This window comes from Drosophila elegans, unplaced genomic scaffold (assembly GCF_018152505.1).
Source record: "Drosophila elegans isolate 14027-0461.03 unplaced genomic scaffold, ASM1815250v1 contig_149, whole genome shotgun sequence".
Lineage (NCBI taxonomy): Eukaryota > Metazoa > Arthropoda > Insecta > Diptera > Drosophilidae > Drosophila > Drosophila elegans.
Genome location: NW_024545513.1, coordinates 13,145,056 through 13,158,612, shown reverse-complemented (window position 1 = coordinate 13,158,612; position 13,557 = coordinate 13,145,056). Strand labels below are relative to the sequence as shown.

The following is a 13,557-nucleotide window of genomic DNA, read 5'->3' as shown; positions in this document are numbered from 1 at the left end:
GGATGGATCACAAAAACCAAACAAAACAGAAGAACGAAGACGAAAAGTTGGAGAAAACAAACCAAAACAAACAAATATTTAAATAAACCATTTTTAAATAATGAACTCTGTCTCAAATTAAATCGGGAAGATCGGCGGGTGGACAAATGTTACTGATGTCCACGACTGCACGTAGTTTTTCCTCCTGTTTTCCGGCCATTTTCTCGGTATCGGAAGGGGCAGAACTGAAAAAATAGGCATATTATAAATAATATAAATAAGTTAATTAATTATTGGAATCATAAGCTCATGCAATCAAGGACTAGAGAAGCTCTATCATTCGATCTGAAATGTCATGTGATCAATGCAATCTGATCAAAAACTTATCTCAATATCATAGTCTCAATTTTTAAAAGAAGCTTATAAATTCAAACGTATTGTTGTCTAACCAAAAATATTTGACATGAGCTGTTTGAACGGTTTTTGTTCGAGCTTGATAAACATTTTTTTTTTCAAAGATTCATAGCTCATGACAGGAGCATTTGCTTGTCGATTCCATGACTCCATGACTTATGATTCCAAAGTCATAGACAAACAGATCAAGCTCTAGTTCGGAGCTGATTCTCTGAGTATTAAGTTTATATACTCTTTAAACTTACCTTTTTCCCTGACTTTTCTTGGTGGTCAGCAGTTCGTTGACCTTTAGTTTCTTGAGCGTAACCATCAGGTGACCCGTGATCTGTGAACGCTGCACTGTGGACTCATCCGGCTTGACCTCCTCATTGTAGGCGATCTGGAAGATCTTTTTCTTGACCGTGACTCTAGTGTAATTGGTCTGTACATCCACATCAATTAGAGAAGTATCTAGGTGTCTGAAGGGAAGTACATATTATTTTAAAGCATTTTCTATTTGAAAACGAAAAACGTATAAGTTAAGAAGCTTTTTAGTTGAATATTAGTAATTTGCATTGTTGGGAAAGGTACTAGTTTTTTGGATCTATATAAGGTAAGGTTGTGTTAGTAATTTGCACTGCAAGTCTTGTCAGTGTGTGTGCATTTTATACTGTTCGTGTCGGCCTCTGCCGGCGCTCTGCCAGCAAGACCTTCGCCTATGCTCACAGATAAAGTATACAGCTAATTTGAAATCAAAAATATATATTTCACTACCTAAAAATCTTCACCTAGGTAAGGTATAAGGTATAAAAAAAAGTGTACCTAGGTACAAGTATCTAGGTAAACCCCAACACTGGTAATTAACAAATATATCAAATATAAACCCTTTTGAGAATGTTTCAATAGCTTTAAAACTGAAATAATGGTTTGCGTAAAAAACAGACGGACTCTCCTAGTGATGCTGATCCAGAATATATATATACTTAATATGGTCGAAAATGTCTTGTTCACTGACTCTTCACTGTAAGCTTTTGACTGAAATTATACTAGGGGAACTCCAAGTTAAGGGGTTAATTTCAGTGATCTTGCTCCAAAGATCGTTACTTCTTGATTCACCTGTAGACCTCCAGCTGGAGGAGATAGTGATCAGCCTCGTCCTGGAAGTTGAAGGGCAGCTTGCCCTGGTTGAGATTGTAGGGTCTGCCGCAGGGGGCGAATAGGTTGCGTTCCCGCTTCGGTGGATCCAGTGCTGACTTGGTTTCATGCCGCTCCCGGCCCAATCGATGCTGCCTGGCGATCTCCGTGCGAATCTCCGGACAGTGCTCGCTCTTGGCCTGCCAGAAGGCCTTAATGCGCTCCTCCTCATCGTCGATGCCGGCACAGTGTTGTGCCAAAGCGGACTGCTGCTCCGCCACCCGGATGCGCTGCTCATCCCGTTCTATGGCCTGATCCGTCTGCTTCTGGACGACGATGGCCCTATTCTTGGCCAGTTCCCTCAATGCTTGGAGGCGTTCGGAGGGTGTGATCTCGACACAATCCAAACTGTTCAGCTGCGGCAAAGTGCCCACCACATACTCCCTATAGTGGGGATAATCCACGCATGGATTACCAATGAGTATTAGCTCACGGAGATTGTGGTTGCCACATAGCGACTCCACACTGGTCAGTTCCCCGATAAAGTTTAGGGTGAGATCCAGTTTACCCAGCGATTCACAGCCCTCGAGATTCTCCACCCTCTCTATGTTGTTGATGGCCACATTGAGATACTCCAAGCGCTTCAGCTTGTGCAAGTTCTCCAGGCGCCCAATGAGGTTGGACTGGAGGAGCAGAATCTTCAGGTCACGACACCAGTTCTGGATGTGCTCTATCACCTCGATGTCCTCCTGATGCAACGAGATCTCCTCCAGAGTGCTGATTAGGCGTTCATTGTGCTCCGACTTCTTGCGCACCAGCTCTTCGGTGACTGTGTAATAATATTTGATCAGTTAAAACTAAAGAAATATTTTTTTTTAATTTTAAACTTACTGAGCACCATATTGACGAGTGTGTTGAAAGAGAAAATAATAGTAAGTCCCAAGATGCAAAGCCAACTCCGTTGCTAGGCATTTTCACACCACTTTCCATTTTTCGTATTATTGTTTTGCTCTTTGCAGTATATAGAAATAAACTATTGTTTATTTTTACTAGTCTTAGTATGTAAACTTAAAAAAAGTGAAAGTGACAAGCTTATTATAATTTTTTTTACTTCAAGTTTAATATTTTGTTCAATTATTTAGTCTTTGTTTTTTTTTGTTTATTCTTTATTTTGTATATATTTTGTTATATTATTAAGAGATATTGAATGTTGTTTTTTACTATCGTTCGGAAATATTTTTTATATCGAAAATATTTAACTCTTATTACTTTACTTTAGATTAAAATAAAACCAATTACTTTCTAATCGCTTAATAAATATCAACAAAAAATCTTTAGTTAAATTTTAAAGCCGCAGACGTTATCATAGTAAGTTCTTTGAGTACCTACCTTAGATTCAAATAAAATATTGTTCACTGAAACAAAATTTTTTTTTTTATATTTACATATTTTCAATGAATATTATTCTGTGTCCAGGAATATTTACCAAGTAAATCTCTTAACTAAATCATTTAAATATATATATATATTTATTTTATTTTGAAGAAAAGAAATTTCTTCCGGTAAGGAGGCTTTTTTTGGCGCCCCTCCTTTCACTGCCTTCGTTTCCTGAAATCCGACCCTGGTCGAACGAGAGAAATCTAATCAGCTGAATTAGAATTAAGTAGTAGAACTAGCGAATCGCTGGCGACGTGTTTATGCGGTCAGCTTTAATGAACCTCGACCAGTCGTCGGACGGCAGGCAGTCGGGGAAGCCACACAAAAAGTGAATTAAAATCGGCAGACAGACAGATACATATCTGTGATAACTGGTTATAGGATCTGGCGATGGGCATCGATGATATGGTGGACACTGATAGCGATATCTTGCGGCCACTTAGCGATGGTGAAGTGGACGAACTGCTCGATCTGTATAGATCCAAGTTCGGTGTGAGGAACTTCCACTACCTGCTGATCTACAATCAGCGAAAGTGGGATGCCCAGTTGGACGAGGCCCAGATATCGCGCGATGATCCCAACTTCGTGTCCCTGAGGAAGCAGTTCTACACCCATCGCAGGGGCGACTTCCGCCGGTGGGGCACCTATGTGAGCCTGCACCGGGACATCGTGCAGAGCGTCTCCTTCTTCAGCTGGCAACCGGACGGGGCTGCGGAGCTGTGGCAGTGCCTGGAGCAAACCCGGCTCATCGAGTGGACCCAGGGCGCCCTGCTGACCAACGTGGATCTGCCGTTTTGCGAGCGCATCAAGGAGCTGGCCCTGAAACGCGGTGTCACCGCCATTCAGCCGCGTCAGTGTTTCGGCATGGTTCTGCCCCGTGACTCCGCAGCGGTTGTGGAAGTTCCGGAGCTGCTCTCCGAGTTCGACATCCGACGGCTGAGGGACGAGGATGCGGCCATGGTGCACGATAACTGGCCCAACAAGGGTGAGGGTTCACTCACCTACCTCCGCGCCCTCATCCGCTTCAACAAATCCTTGGGAGTCTGCCGGAGCGACACTGGCGAACTGATTGCTTGGATCTTCCAGAACGACTTCTCCGGCTTGGGGTTCGTATATAAGTATATATATTACACTGGTCAGCATCTAGCCATGTCCGTCCGTCTGTCCGTCCGTTTCTACGAAAAATATATGACAAAAATATAACTTTGTTCTTTTAATTTTTTTTTTTAGTTCTTTGAGATGTAGTGATAGTTTAATATTTCAGAGTTAAGGTTTCAATTTCATTAAAATCGGACAACTACATCATCGGAATATTTAAAAAATAAATTAAAACAAAATGTAACTTTTATTCTATTTTTGAATTTTTTTAAAAAATTCTTTTAATTGATCAGATTAGCGGTTTAAATTTAATTCAAATCGGAAACGATATCATATAGCTGCTATAATAAAGATAGAATATTTGAGCTGAAAACATAAACGCATATAAACCAAAATTTAAGTGTTTTTAAGAATATTTAAATTTTGCAATAGCTGCAAGGGTATATAAACTGATCCCTGTACTGTTCTATTAACTTAGTAATTTATCGCCTTAATTTTCTCTGCAAACAATTGTATAAATACAAGAAAAGTGTACATAAATCAATGTGTTATATCATGATAGAAAAAATTCTAAAAAATAAATGCAATTAATCTATGTTCTTTCGCTTTCAGAATGCTACAAGTACTGCCCAAAGCGGAGCGACGTGGACTGGGTGGCCTCCTGGCCGCTGCGATGACCCGAAGGATTGCCCGGGACGAGGATGTTACCCTCACGGCCTGGATAGTGGCCACCAACTGGCGGTCGGAGGCGCTGCTCCAAAGGATCGGCTACCGGAAGGAGCTGGACAACGAATGGATCAAGCTGGTGCCCAATCCCAATCCCAAACCCAATCCATCGATTGGATAGTTGCAACAACAAATAGGTTAGGTCAAGAAGTAGACACTTTGATTTGCATTTGCTATGCCTATGTACATGGTCAACAGTTTTATTTTGGCATTTAACATGCACTCTCGCTTTCTGAATACACTTTACGGCTTAATCAAATTCAAAAACAAATTCGAAACTTGCGGGCGATGGGCAATATGGGCGATATGGGGGATATGGAAATCGGGGACTCAAACTACCTATTTACATGCTCGCCTCGCCTCCGAAACAATATCAAAATACATTTTAATTTACAGCATTGCTTTGCATTCTGATTGAACATACAATACAATACAATACATATATCACTCACTTTTGACTCAACCGGCACAACATCCAAATTTTTCATCTTCGAGTTGATTTACTAAAAGAATGTCATAGCTTACAAATTGTATACACCTTGTGTAAGAATGTGTCTTTTTTTCTTAGTTTTTTTTTTTTTTTAATTTTTTTGTCATTTTGAGACTTGGAACTTTTACATAACATAAAAGTGAGTGTGTAAAATATTCCAGCAAAATGATGTTTTTACAATTAAGACAATTCCATTCAGTGAATCTATCGTTATTACTAATCATTAGCCATATTGTTTTAGCACCGTCATCTCGGACATCAATTTCAAATGACCAGCAAACCTATGTATTTCAAAAGTTGATTGTTTAAATTGAGGCAATTATTTTGAAATACAAAAATTTACAAGTCCGCTCATATGCAATTGAAAATCCTGCTTCGTCCTTAATATTCTTAGATCTAGAGTTGTGCCTCTTTAGTCAAACGTATTTAATATATGCACTAAACGATACATATAGAAAGAGAGTCGGAAATGGTTTGGTGGTCACGGGTAAATACTTCTCAGCCATCCTCCCGCCTATTGGATTGGATACATTGACTAACTACAAACTAAACAAAGAGCAGCCGCGTGGCCGTTCCGCTTGGCATTCCGCTGCCGTTTGCCAGCAGGCTGTTACCGGGCGCCCTGTGCAGCCCATTGGTTAGCTTCCCGTTGACCGATCCCCGGTAATAGGGATCCGACTGCTGCGCCAGCGGCGAGTACTTCACATTGCTGTTCTGCGACAGCGGCAGAGTCGGCTGCTCCCGGCCGCGGGTGATCTGTTTGGCGCGATTGTAGCACAGCACGCCCAAAATGGCCAGTGTCATGCCCAGGCAATTCACCCACGTCACCGGATTGCCCAAAATCAGCAGCGACACGGCGATCACGAAGATCCGCTTCGAGGCGCTGGCCACCGCATACGTGAGTGGAGTGACCAGCGACAAGACGCTGAAGGCGATGATGTTCTGCAGCCAGTTGAGGACGCCGTCGGCGAACAGCAGGGCAATCACCCGGTAGTCCAGGTTTTTCTGCAAAAAAGGAAAGACTCGTAAGTGCTGGGAAGGTTTAAAAAAAAAAAACACAAAGAGAAGCAATGATTAAAAAATAAATAAGCCTACATTACTTTGTCTGTTATATTTACATTTCAAAACTTGAGTTAAATTTATATTTCGGAAGCGTTTTACATCTCAATATCATGTTTAGTCTTGTTTGATATAAAACTGTCTTATCATTATCAACTTAATGTTCGAATCTGTCACAGAAAGTTGACACGAAGTGAATTGCTCTCAATGTGATGTTCATATTTTAAACAACAAATCTGAACTGTACAATATCCATACACAAACCAAGAGTATATTTCAATTACAGCTTTGCGCTTTCTTATAGATATGTAAACATAAAACCTAAAAAAACAGTAGGTAAATTAAAACTTCTCAAAAAAAATTCTAAAAAATTCCGACATGATTTGATTCAATGGGAAGACTTAGTTACAACACTACGTCTTCAAATATGGAAGAAATGAAGTCCTTTCAAAAAACTATTTTAGTCGCAGCATGATTTTTCAGTTGCCAAACGACAGCAACAATTTTTAGCCATTACCATCGGCCTAATTTTTATTATTTATAAGTTTGTGAGTTTTTCAATAACATTTAACATTAAAGTAAAAGCTTTCTGACTGATTTGCACAAGTGCTTTGATGTGACAAAATGTTTTGAGGGACGAAAACAGGCAACAGAAAGGTGTTTGCAATTACTAAAACTATATAAGTAAACAAGAAGACAAACACAAGTGTTTCTAGATATTTCTAGTAGACTTGCGTGCGATAAGCAATATAAATTATTTGGAAACGTGGCCAACACTAAATGGTTATTATTGAGATACTTGTGGACTGCTCAACGTTTAAAATGGGAAGAATTAGTTTTAGGTAAAAGTATACAATAGCTTTAATGTTCGAATTAAAGCAATACTTTTTCCTTGTTTCCCAGCTTGTTTTCCCGATTATTGTTAATTAAAGTATGCCCCTATCGAAAACTTTATCTAAATGTAAGAGCCAATTATGAAGATAAGATTGCCCGCAGCTCTTGCAGATCTTGCAGCCCTTTTACAGGCTCTACTCACAATCGCCGTGTGACGGAATACAGCAAAGCTGTCCATGTACAACCAGAGGGGCAGGAAGATGAACAGCGACAGTTTGCCGAGCAAATGCAGGAGCCGTAAATGATGGATGTTGGTGTCCTTGAGCACCTGTCGTGGATAATATGAGATAGAAATAGACAAATTACTGAATAACTGACCACACAAGCTAAACAACTGGCTAAGCAAACACTTCCTACCTTCTTGGAGAAGATGTTTTGCATGGAGAAGCCCATCGTGGAGATGAGGGCGCTGACCAGGCCCATCATGTCGAAGGAGATCTCGGTGACGGTGGCAATGCCCACGCCCGTAATGATGGGCAGTAGGCTCAGGTACACGAGCGTCGGCTGTTTCTCGCCAAAGAACAGGCGCGTCAGGACGACGGTGAACAGTGGCATTGTGGCTTTCACTGGAGGTGGAGATAAAGAGTATGGAGTTGCAGGTTATTTTATAGTCAAAATATTGGTAGCTACAAGGTTTAACTATGAGACCTTCAACTCACATCTTATGTATCTGTATCTCTCTTGAAATCTATCGCTTTATTTCAAATTATTTATATTATATCCACAGATTCATTAGGTATACATAAACAATTTTTATTTCATTATTTTTTTGATTAAGTACTCAGGGGAGAGAAAGACTATAAAGTTATAGAGTACTCTAACATATAAAAACCTTTTTTATAAAGAATATTCACAGTTCTTAATGCCTAATTCCATATAGTTTTGATCATTCTATAAATATAATATTTTTAAAGGGGAAATAAAGTACAATTTTTAAAAGCTTTTTAGATGTTTTATCATTAGAGTTATGGTAATGTACCACTCTTGGAGTGCCTGGCTAATAGTCTCTCAGGTTTATCCCTCCTTCCATACCGTTAAATAATAGTACAAATAGTGTAGAACAAGAAATAGATCACTCATTATTATTCTAGATTATTCAAGTTTTAATAAGACATTAATCTTTTTAAAAGGAATAATAATAATAATGTATATTGCATAATGTCAAAGTCATTTAATGTGATCAGTTACAATTATGATAAATATTCACTACTCTATTTAGCGTTTTCAACATAATTTTGATCCTTGAATAGAAAACTACTTTAAATTTCCATTATTCACAGTTTCAATTTAATATTTGTTGTTTATAGATATCAATCTTTTTCATCGGAATAATACTTTTAATGTGAACAGCATAATGTCCATGTCTGCAGTTCTTTTTAGGTGTTTTTTTTTCATTATAGTTCTGATCGTTTAAAAGATATCAAGCCATGTTGTCGGTTGTACCCCTCCCCGAAAGACTGATACTATCTGAGACACATTAGGCAGATTCTGCTGACGTGTTGGGCGTTGGGAATGGGAATCACTGGTTTGGCCCGCCAAACCAACTCGACCAACTCACCCGTGTGCGCGTAGGAAACGGGCACCTTCCACAGCGAGATGTGCGAGGTGACGGAGGCCAGGAGCTTGCCCAGCGCCAGGGGGACGATCAGGCGGTAGTAGTAGGGGCGCGGGATGTCCTGGTACTTCCGGATGCGCCACAGGTTGAAGAACGGCCCGCTGTACAGGGTGATGCTGCACAGCTGCACCAGGGTCACGGTCATCGGGAAGGGGAACTCGTTCAGGACCATCTTGCCGATCACGTTGTTGCTGGAGGAGATCACGTACCAGAACAGGCACATCAGCACCACCACGGCAATGTGCCGCGACCCCGTCCGCTTGCCGCCCAGCATTTGTGTTCCGGTTTTTGCTACCGTTCCTGGGGATTTGGCCGTGCCTGTGCCCGTGCCCGTGCTCTTGCTCTCGTGGCTTAAGTCCGGATGCGGATGTGGGAGCCGTTTCTGGCGCGGATCGGGGGCAAGTGGCAAGGCCGGATCCTGGAGCTGGTGGGTCTGCTAACTGTCCCACTCACGGGGCTTATTGCATTGCGCCTGTTTTGCTTTAAATCGAGTCGATTAAATCGTCGTCGTCGTCTGGTCTGTTTGTTTTCTACGTGTACCAGGGACAGTGTGACCAGATGGCGAAACGCTTCCCCCCAAAATGCTATTGGCCAAATCATTAATTTCCACTTAAAAATGTGCGTTTTTCGCCCAGCGAAAAGCGATTACTTTCAATTATGTTTGAAATAAAAATAAATTCTTATAATAAGCGTTTTGGAAATAGTAGCAATGAGAACAGACAGTGGGACGAATAATTTGTTGGTTATAATATATCTTATTTTATATATTTCTTTGGGCAGGGTAAGAACTATCACCTGTTTTAGTATTAATATTTTGGGATAATTTGGTACGGCAAGTCTATTCAAAACGTCATAATGAGAATTAGTTATGAGAGATGTGCTCTGTGAGATCAGCATATTAAGGTTCTAAAAGAACATAAAATCAACGGTCACACTGATAGCATGTAAATATGTATGTCGATAACTTTGTGTTTTTTTTTCTAGTGAAGGAGTTTAGGAATTTTGCTTCATAAAACGGTAAGGAATTTAGCTGCGTTCCAAGTTAGGTTCAAAATAGATCGAAAAGATGAACCGTTTGCGTCGCACCTCGGCTGCCTACGCTTCCGGCGTAGCTCAAGTAAGTTTTTCATTGATCGTTGCATAAAATTTGATGCAAGTCCCGGATTTATACAGTGAACGTTCGATCAGTGAACAGTGGTCCAAGTGTAATGAACAACCCTTTTGTTGTTTTAATTTTAAAACAAATACAATACAATATGATCTATAACTTATTGTTTTCTATTGTTCATCTTGAATTAAATAATTATACGAATCGACAATTTTTCCCAAATTTCCCTTCTTTTTTTTTTACAAAAAAAAAAGTTTGCATAATAGAGTGTTCTCTGTAGAAGTATTTTTCTATGCTTAAATATGCAAGTACACCACTGAGGTTTTTGGGACTGCATCTCATTTTGTTTAGATACTTGCATACATGCGTAAATGCATTGGAAAGCATAAACAACGCTACACATAATTTTCACCATACTACCTCAATTCATTTCTATTTTAACGTCAACTTTGTTTTCATTTATATGATTTGCAGAATTCTATCTCAATTGTGAATCCATTTGCAATATCCACTAAAAGCAGGTTAATCTGAAGTGCAGCACCAGATGGTTGTCCGAATTCCACCAGCATTCATAATGCATTCCTTTAAATTCCAGCATCCACAATCCACCCCTTTCACCCCACCACCGCTCATATTTTAGTCATTCCATTCTGCTTGTGCTTTCGAACAACTAGAGATGGTCAGCACTGCGATAGTTTCAAGCTGGACTTGCGGTTATCGCTAGCTTTTATGGCTATTGAAAATGCATTCACCCGAAATTGTAACTAAAAAATTATTAGTTTTGCGTCAGATAGCAATGCCCATTCACTTCACCGAAAGTGCCTGAAACGAGACGCCGGCAACGATCAAAGACCAAGGACCCTAGGATCATCCTATCCCCCCTTACATCCTACTTTTTCTAGCCAAGTCCAAATATCAAAAATGATTCTTTTTAAGATTTGAATTAATACTTTTGAAAGATTTAAAGGTGCCCTGTATAACAAATTAATGTAGGATTTTTAATTAGACCTTGTTCAGATTAATTACACCAAAGATTTGTCCAAATATTTGATTTTTAGAGTATTTTTGAATTAAATTTTTTTTTTTAATTTTCTGATGCGTTTTGTCAATTGGTTCCTTAAATTGATCAGAAAAATTCCGATTACACGGCACAAATATAAGTAAAATTGTCAGACTCAAAAACTGCTAGATCCCAAAGTCCTTGGTCGGATGCGATGACGGGCGAGTCCACAGAGTTTTTGGGCACTCGGGTCGTAGGAATGGTCATGGCTAGTTCCTGAACTATGGTTTTTAGTGGTCCAGCGAGCCTCCATTGGAGGGACTGTAGAAGATCCCCGATTGCCGTGCACAAGGAGTTCGATTACTGAACGAGAGTTTACCGGGATAGATTAGACACTGGATGACCCTTCCACGTAGTCCTTTTCCTCCAGAAATACAACACAAATAAAAAAAAAACCAAACAGAAAATCCTTTGACCAATTGACTAAAGAACCTATTTCCAAAACAGAATCCAAATGCGACAACTGCGACTCATGTTTCGGAAAGTCCGACCACAAAGCCCATGTCCATCATGAAGGATGCGATGGCCGAGGACTCGTCAGTCGAGGAAAAACAGACCACGGAACCTGACACCACTGAAAAAAGCCCGATCCCGGAATCAGCTGAATCTATGGAGGGTGCAATGGGCGAGAATGTCAATGGAGCCATCGGGTCGGGGAAAGGTCGCCATAGCAAGATACCCTTCAAGGAGATCTTCCTGAAGCACAAGAAGTCTTCTGGTGAGCTTGGAAAATAATTTAAAAGATAAACCAAAGTGTTATCTAAAATAAGTTTATCATACAAGTTTAAAAGCGGCAAAGAGTGGTGTTGATTCCTATGCTGTTCTCAAATCTTCATTTATATAAAATCTTCCTTCATCTTTATAAAGCAAAATTGTAGAATTGATGATCCCAAATTATTATACCACTTATCATTTTGTGACATCGGTTATGCGTCTTTGAGTTACAAATTCCTACGATTTAATCTATTCTTTCTAATCCAAAAATAATTTTAGAAAATTTTACTTAAACAGCTTTGTTAAAGTTTATTTATTTTATTCTGTTTAAGGGGTTTCAATTAAGTTGAAAGTCTTTTGTTTTTCAAGTCTTTCACTTCCAAACATATATTTGAAAATTCCTTAAGACATTGCTTGTACTCTTACCCTCTATGTGGAGCTATGTTCGAACCATGGGATAACCAATATTTATATAGATGAATTTTTATTTATAGAGAATACTACATGTCCCATTTCTGTTTGTTGTAGAACGCATCCGGGAGAAGAAGCTGCGCCAGAACCGCCAGCTGCGCAAGGCCATGCTGCCGAAGAACGCCCTGATGGCCCTCAACGAGCTGAAGGGCGTGGCCATCAGCGATTTTGCCATCGAGAGCAATGCGCTCGGAGGATTCACGGCCCTGGTCACGGTGAACTCCAAGCAATACGAGGGCAAGGGTCTCTCCAAGATGTCCGCCAAGAATGCGGCCTGCGAGAGGGCCTGGCGCGACTATATAATCGCTAAGATGAAGGCCGCCAATAGTCTCAGGCAGAAGACCGGCGGTGGCGGTGGCGGTCAAGTGACTGCCGACGGCGCTTCCGGTAACGATGCCATGGACACCAACGAGAGCGATGCCGAGTCGCAGGACGAGGAGCTGCCCATGCTGAACCTGGCCTCGTTTGCCATCTACAAACTGTTTGCGGAGTGGGAGCGTGAGGGATACCCGGTGCCGGGAATGCATCCGTCTGCCGTTCCAGCCGGAAGAGAAACCACATCGCTGGCTCCGGCGGTGCCCAAGGAGCCCAAGAAGCCACCCATCCGCACGGATCTGCCCACTGGCTGGGAATCCATGCACCCATCCACTCTTCTATGCATTGTAGGTTAACCTGAACATTTTTTTTGGTGTCCCAGAGCTTATTTTACGTTTTATGAAATCATAACTTCATTGGTTTTAAAGTATAATATTTTATGTATTATATAATGGTAGTAGTATTATATTCAAAGAAACGCTTAACTATCATCATAAGGTCTAAAGAAAATCAAAATAGATTCTGTGACACCAGGACGAAGCTTAGTTTTAAGTTACTAAAAACATTGCAATATTTTTATTAACGAATCTATCCCCAGATGCGACCCGGAATCTCCTACGAGGACATGGGAAGCTCTGGAGACAAGCCCAATGTGTCCCAGTGCCTGGGCGTAATAGTCGACAATCAGAAGTTCACCGGAAACGGAAGATCGAAGAAGATAGCTCGTCGCAATGTGGCCGTTAGTGTGTGCAACACCTTGTTCGAAACCAACTTCACATACGAGGAGTAATAAATCGCTTCCTGCTTTCAAAAAGCGCACCTAGGAAAATTGTGTATGAAAGAACGATTCAAAGTAACACCGAATACAAGGAAATAATAACGTATCAATATTTGACAATTGTTATAAAAAAATGTATATTACTTGCATTTTCATAGTGCAGAACAAAGATGTCGACTATTATCAAAATGTAGACTACAATTCATAATAGTAAATAATATGTAAAACAATAATAAAATAAAAAAAAACATGAAAAGTGTTTTTCTACTTTTTTAATTTTTATATA

At 40.2% G+C, this 13,557-nt stretch overlaps 4 protein-coding genes across 7 annotated transcripts; 2 read left to right on the top strand and 2 right to left on the bottom strand.

Moving 5' to 3' along the window:
* Positions 1–75: 75 nt before the first annotated feature.
* LOC108140924 (protein tilB) lies at positions 76–2,427 on the bottom strand. Its single transcript, XM_017263988.2, has 4 exons — positions 2,398–2,427; positions 1,489–2,335; positions 639–851; positions 76–224 (listed from the first exon to the last, which is right to left on the bottom strand). Exons 1-4 carry the CDS (start codon positions 2,405–2,407, stop codon positions 113–115), a joined length of 1,182 nt encoding a protein of 393 aa, XP_017119477.1. The 5' UTR covers positions 2,408–2,427; the 3' UTR covers positions 76–112.
* A 776-nt stretch (positions 2,428–3,203) lies between these two features.
* LOC108140918 lies at positions 3,204–5,026 on the top strand. The gene is made up of 2 exons (XM_017263979.2): positions 3,204–4,049; positions 4,654–5,026. The coding sequence occupies exons 1-2, from the start codon at positions 3,334–3,336 to the stop codon at positions 4,886–4,888; spliced, it is 951 nt and encodes a 316-aa protein (XP_017119468.1). The 5' UTR covers positions 3,204–3,333; the 3' UTR covers positions 4,889–5,026.
* On the bottom strand, positions 4,931–9,375 carry LOC108140917 (solute carrier family 35 member E1 homolog). Its single transcript, XM_017263978.2, has 4 exons — positions 8,769–9,375; positions 7,568–7,776; positions 7,353–7,478; positions 4,931–6,262 (listed from the first exon to the last, which is right to left on the bottom strand). The coding sequence occupies exons 1-4, from the start codon at positions 9,097–9,099 to the stop codon at positions 5,804–5,806; spliced, it is 1,125 nt and encodes a 374-aa protein (XP_017119467.1). The 5' UTR covers positions 9,100–9,375; the 3' UTR covers positions 4,931–5,803.
* A 384-nt stretch (positions 9,376–9,759) lies between these two features.
* LOC108140933 (double-stranded RNA-specific editase 1-like) lies at positions 9,760–13,509 on the top strand. 4 transcript variants are annotated; one of them, XM_017263999.2, is made up of 4 exons: positions 9,760–9,842; positions 11,441–11,711; positions 12,236–12,840; positions 13,092–13,509. In XM_017263999.2, the coding sequence occupies exons 2-4, from the start codon at positions 11,495–11,497 to the stop codon at positions 13,281–13,283; spliced, it is 1,014 nt and encodes a 337-aa protein (XP_017119488.1). In that variant the 5' UTR covers positions 9,760–9,842; positions 11,441–11,494; the 3' UTR covers positions 13,284–13,509. The 4 variants fall into 4 exon arrangements, with proteins under 4 accessions (XP_017119488.1, XP_017119487.1, XP_017119489.1 ...); XM_017263998.2 differs by having other exon boundaries at positions 9,790–9,942; XM_017264000.2 differs by having other exon boundaries at positions 9,821–9,842; positions 10,408–11,711.
* Positions 13,510–13,557: the final 48 nt, after the last annotated feature.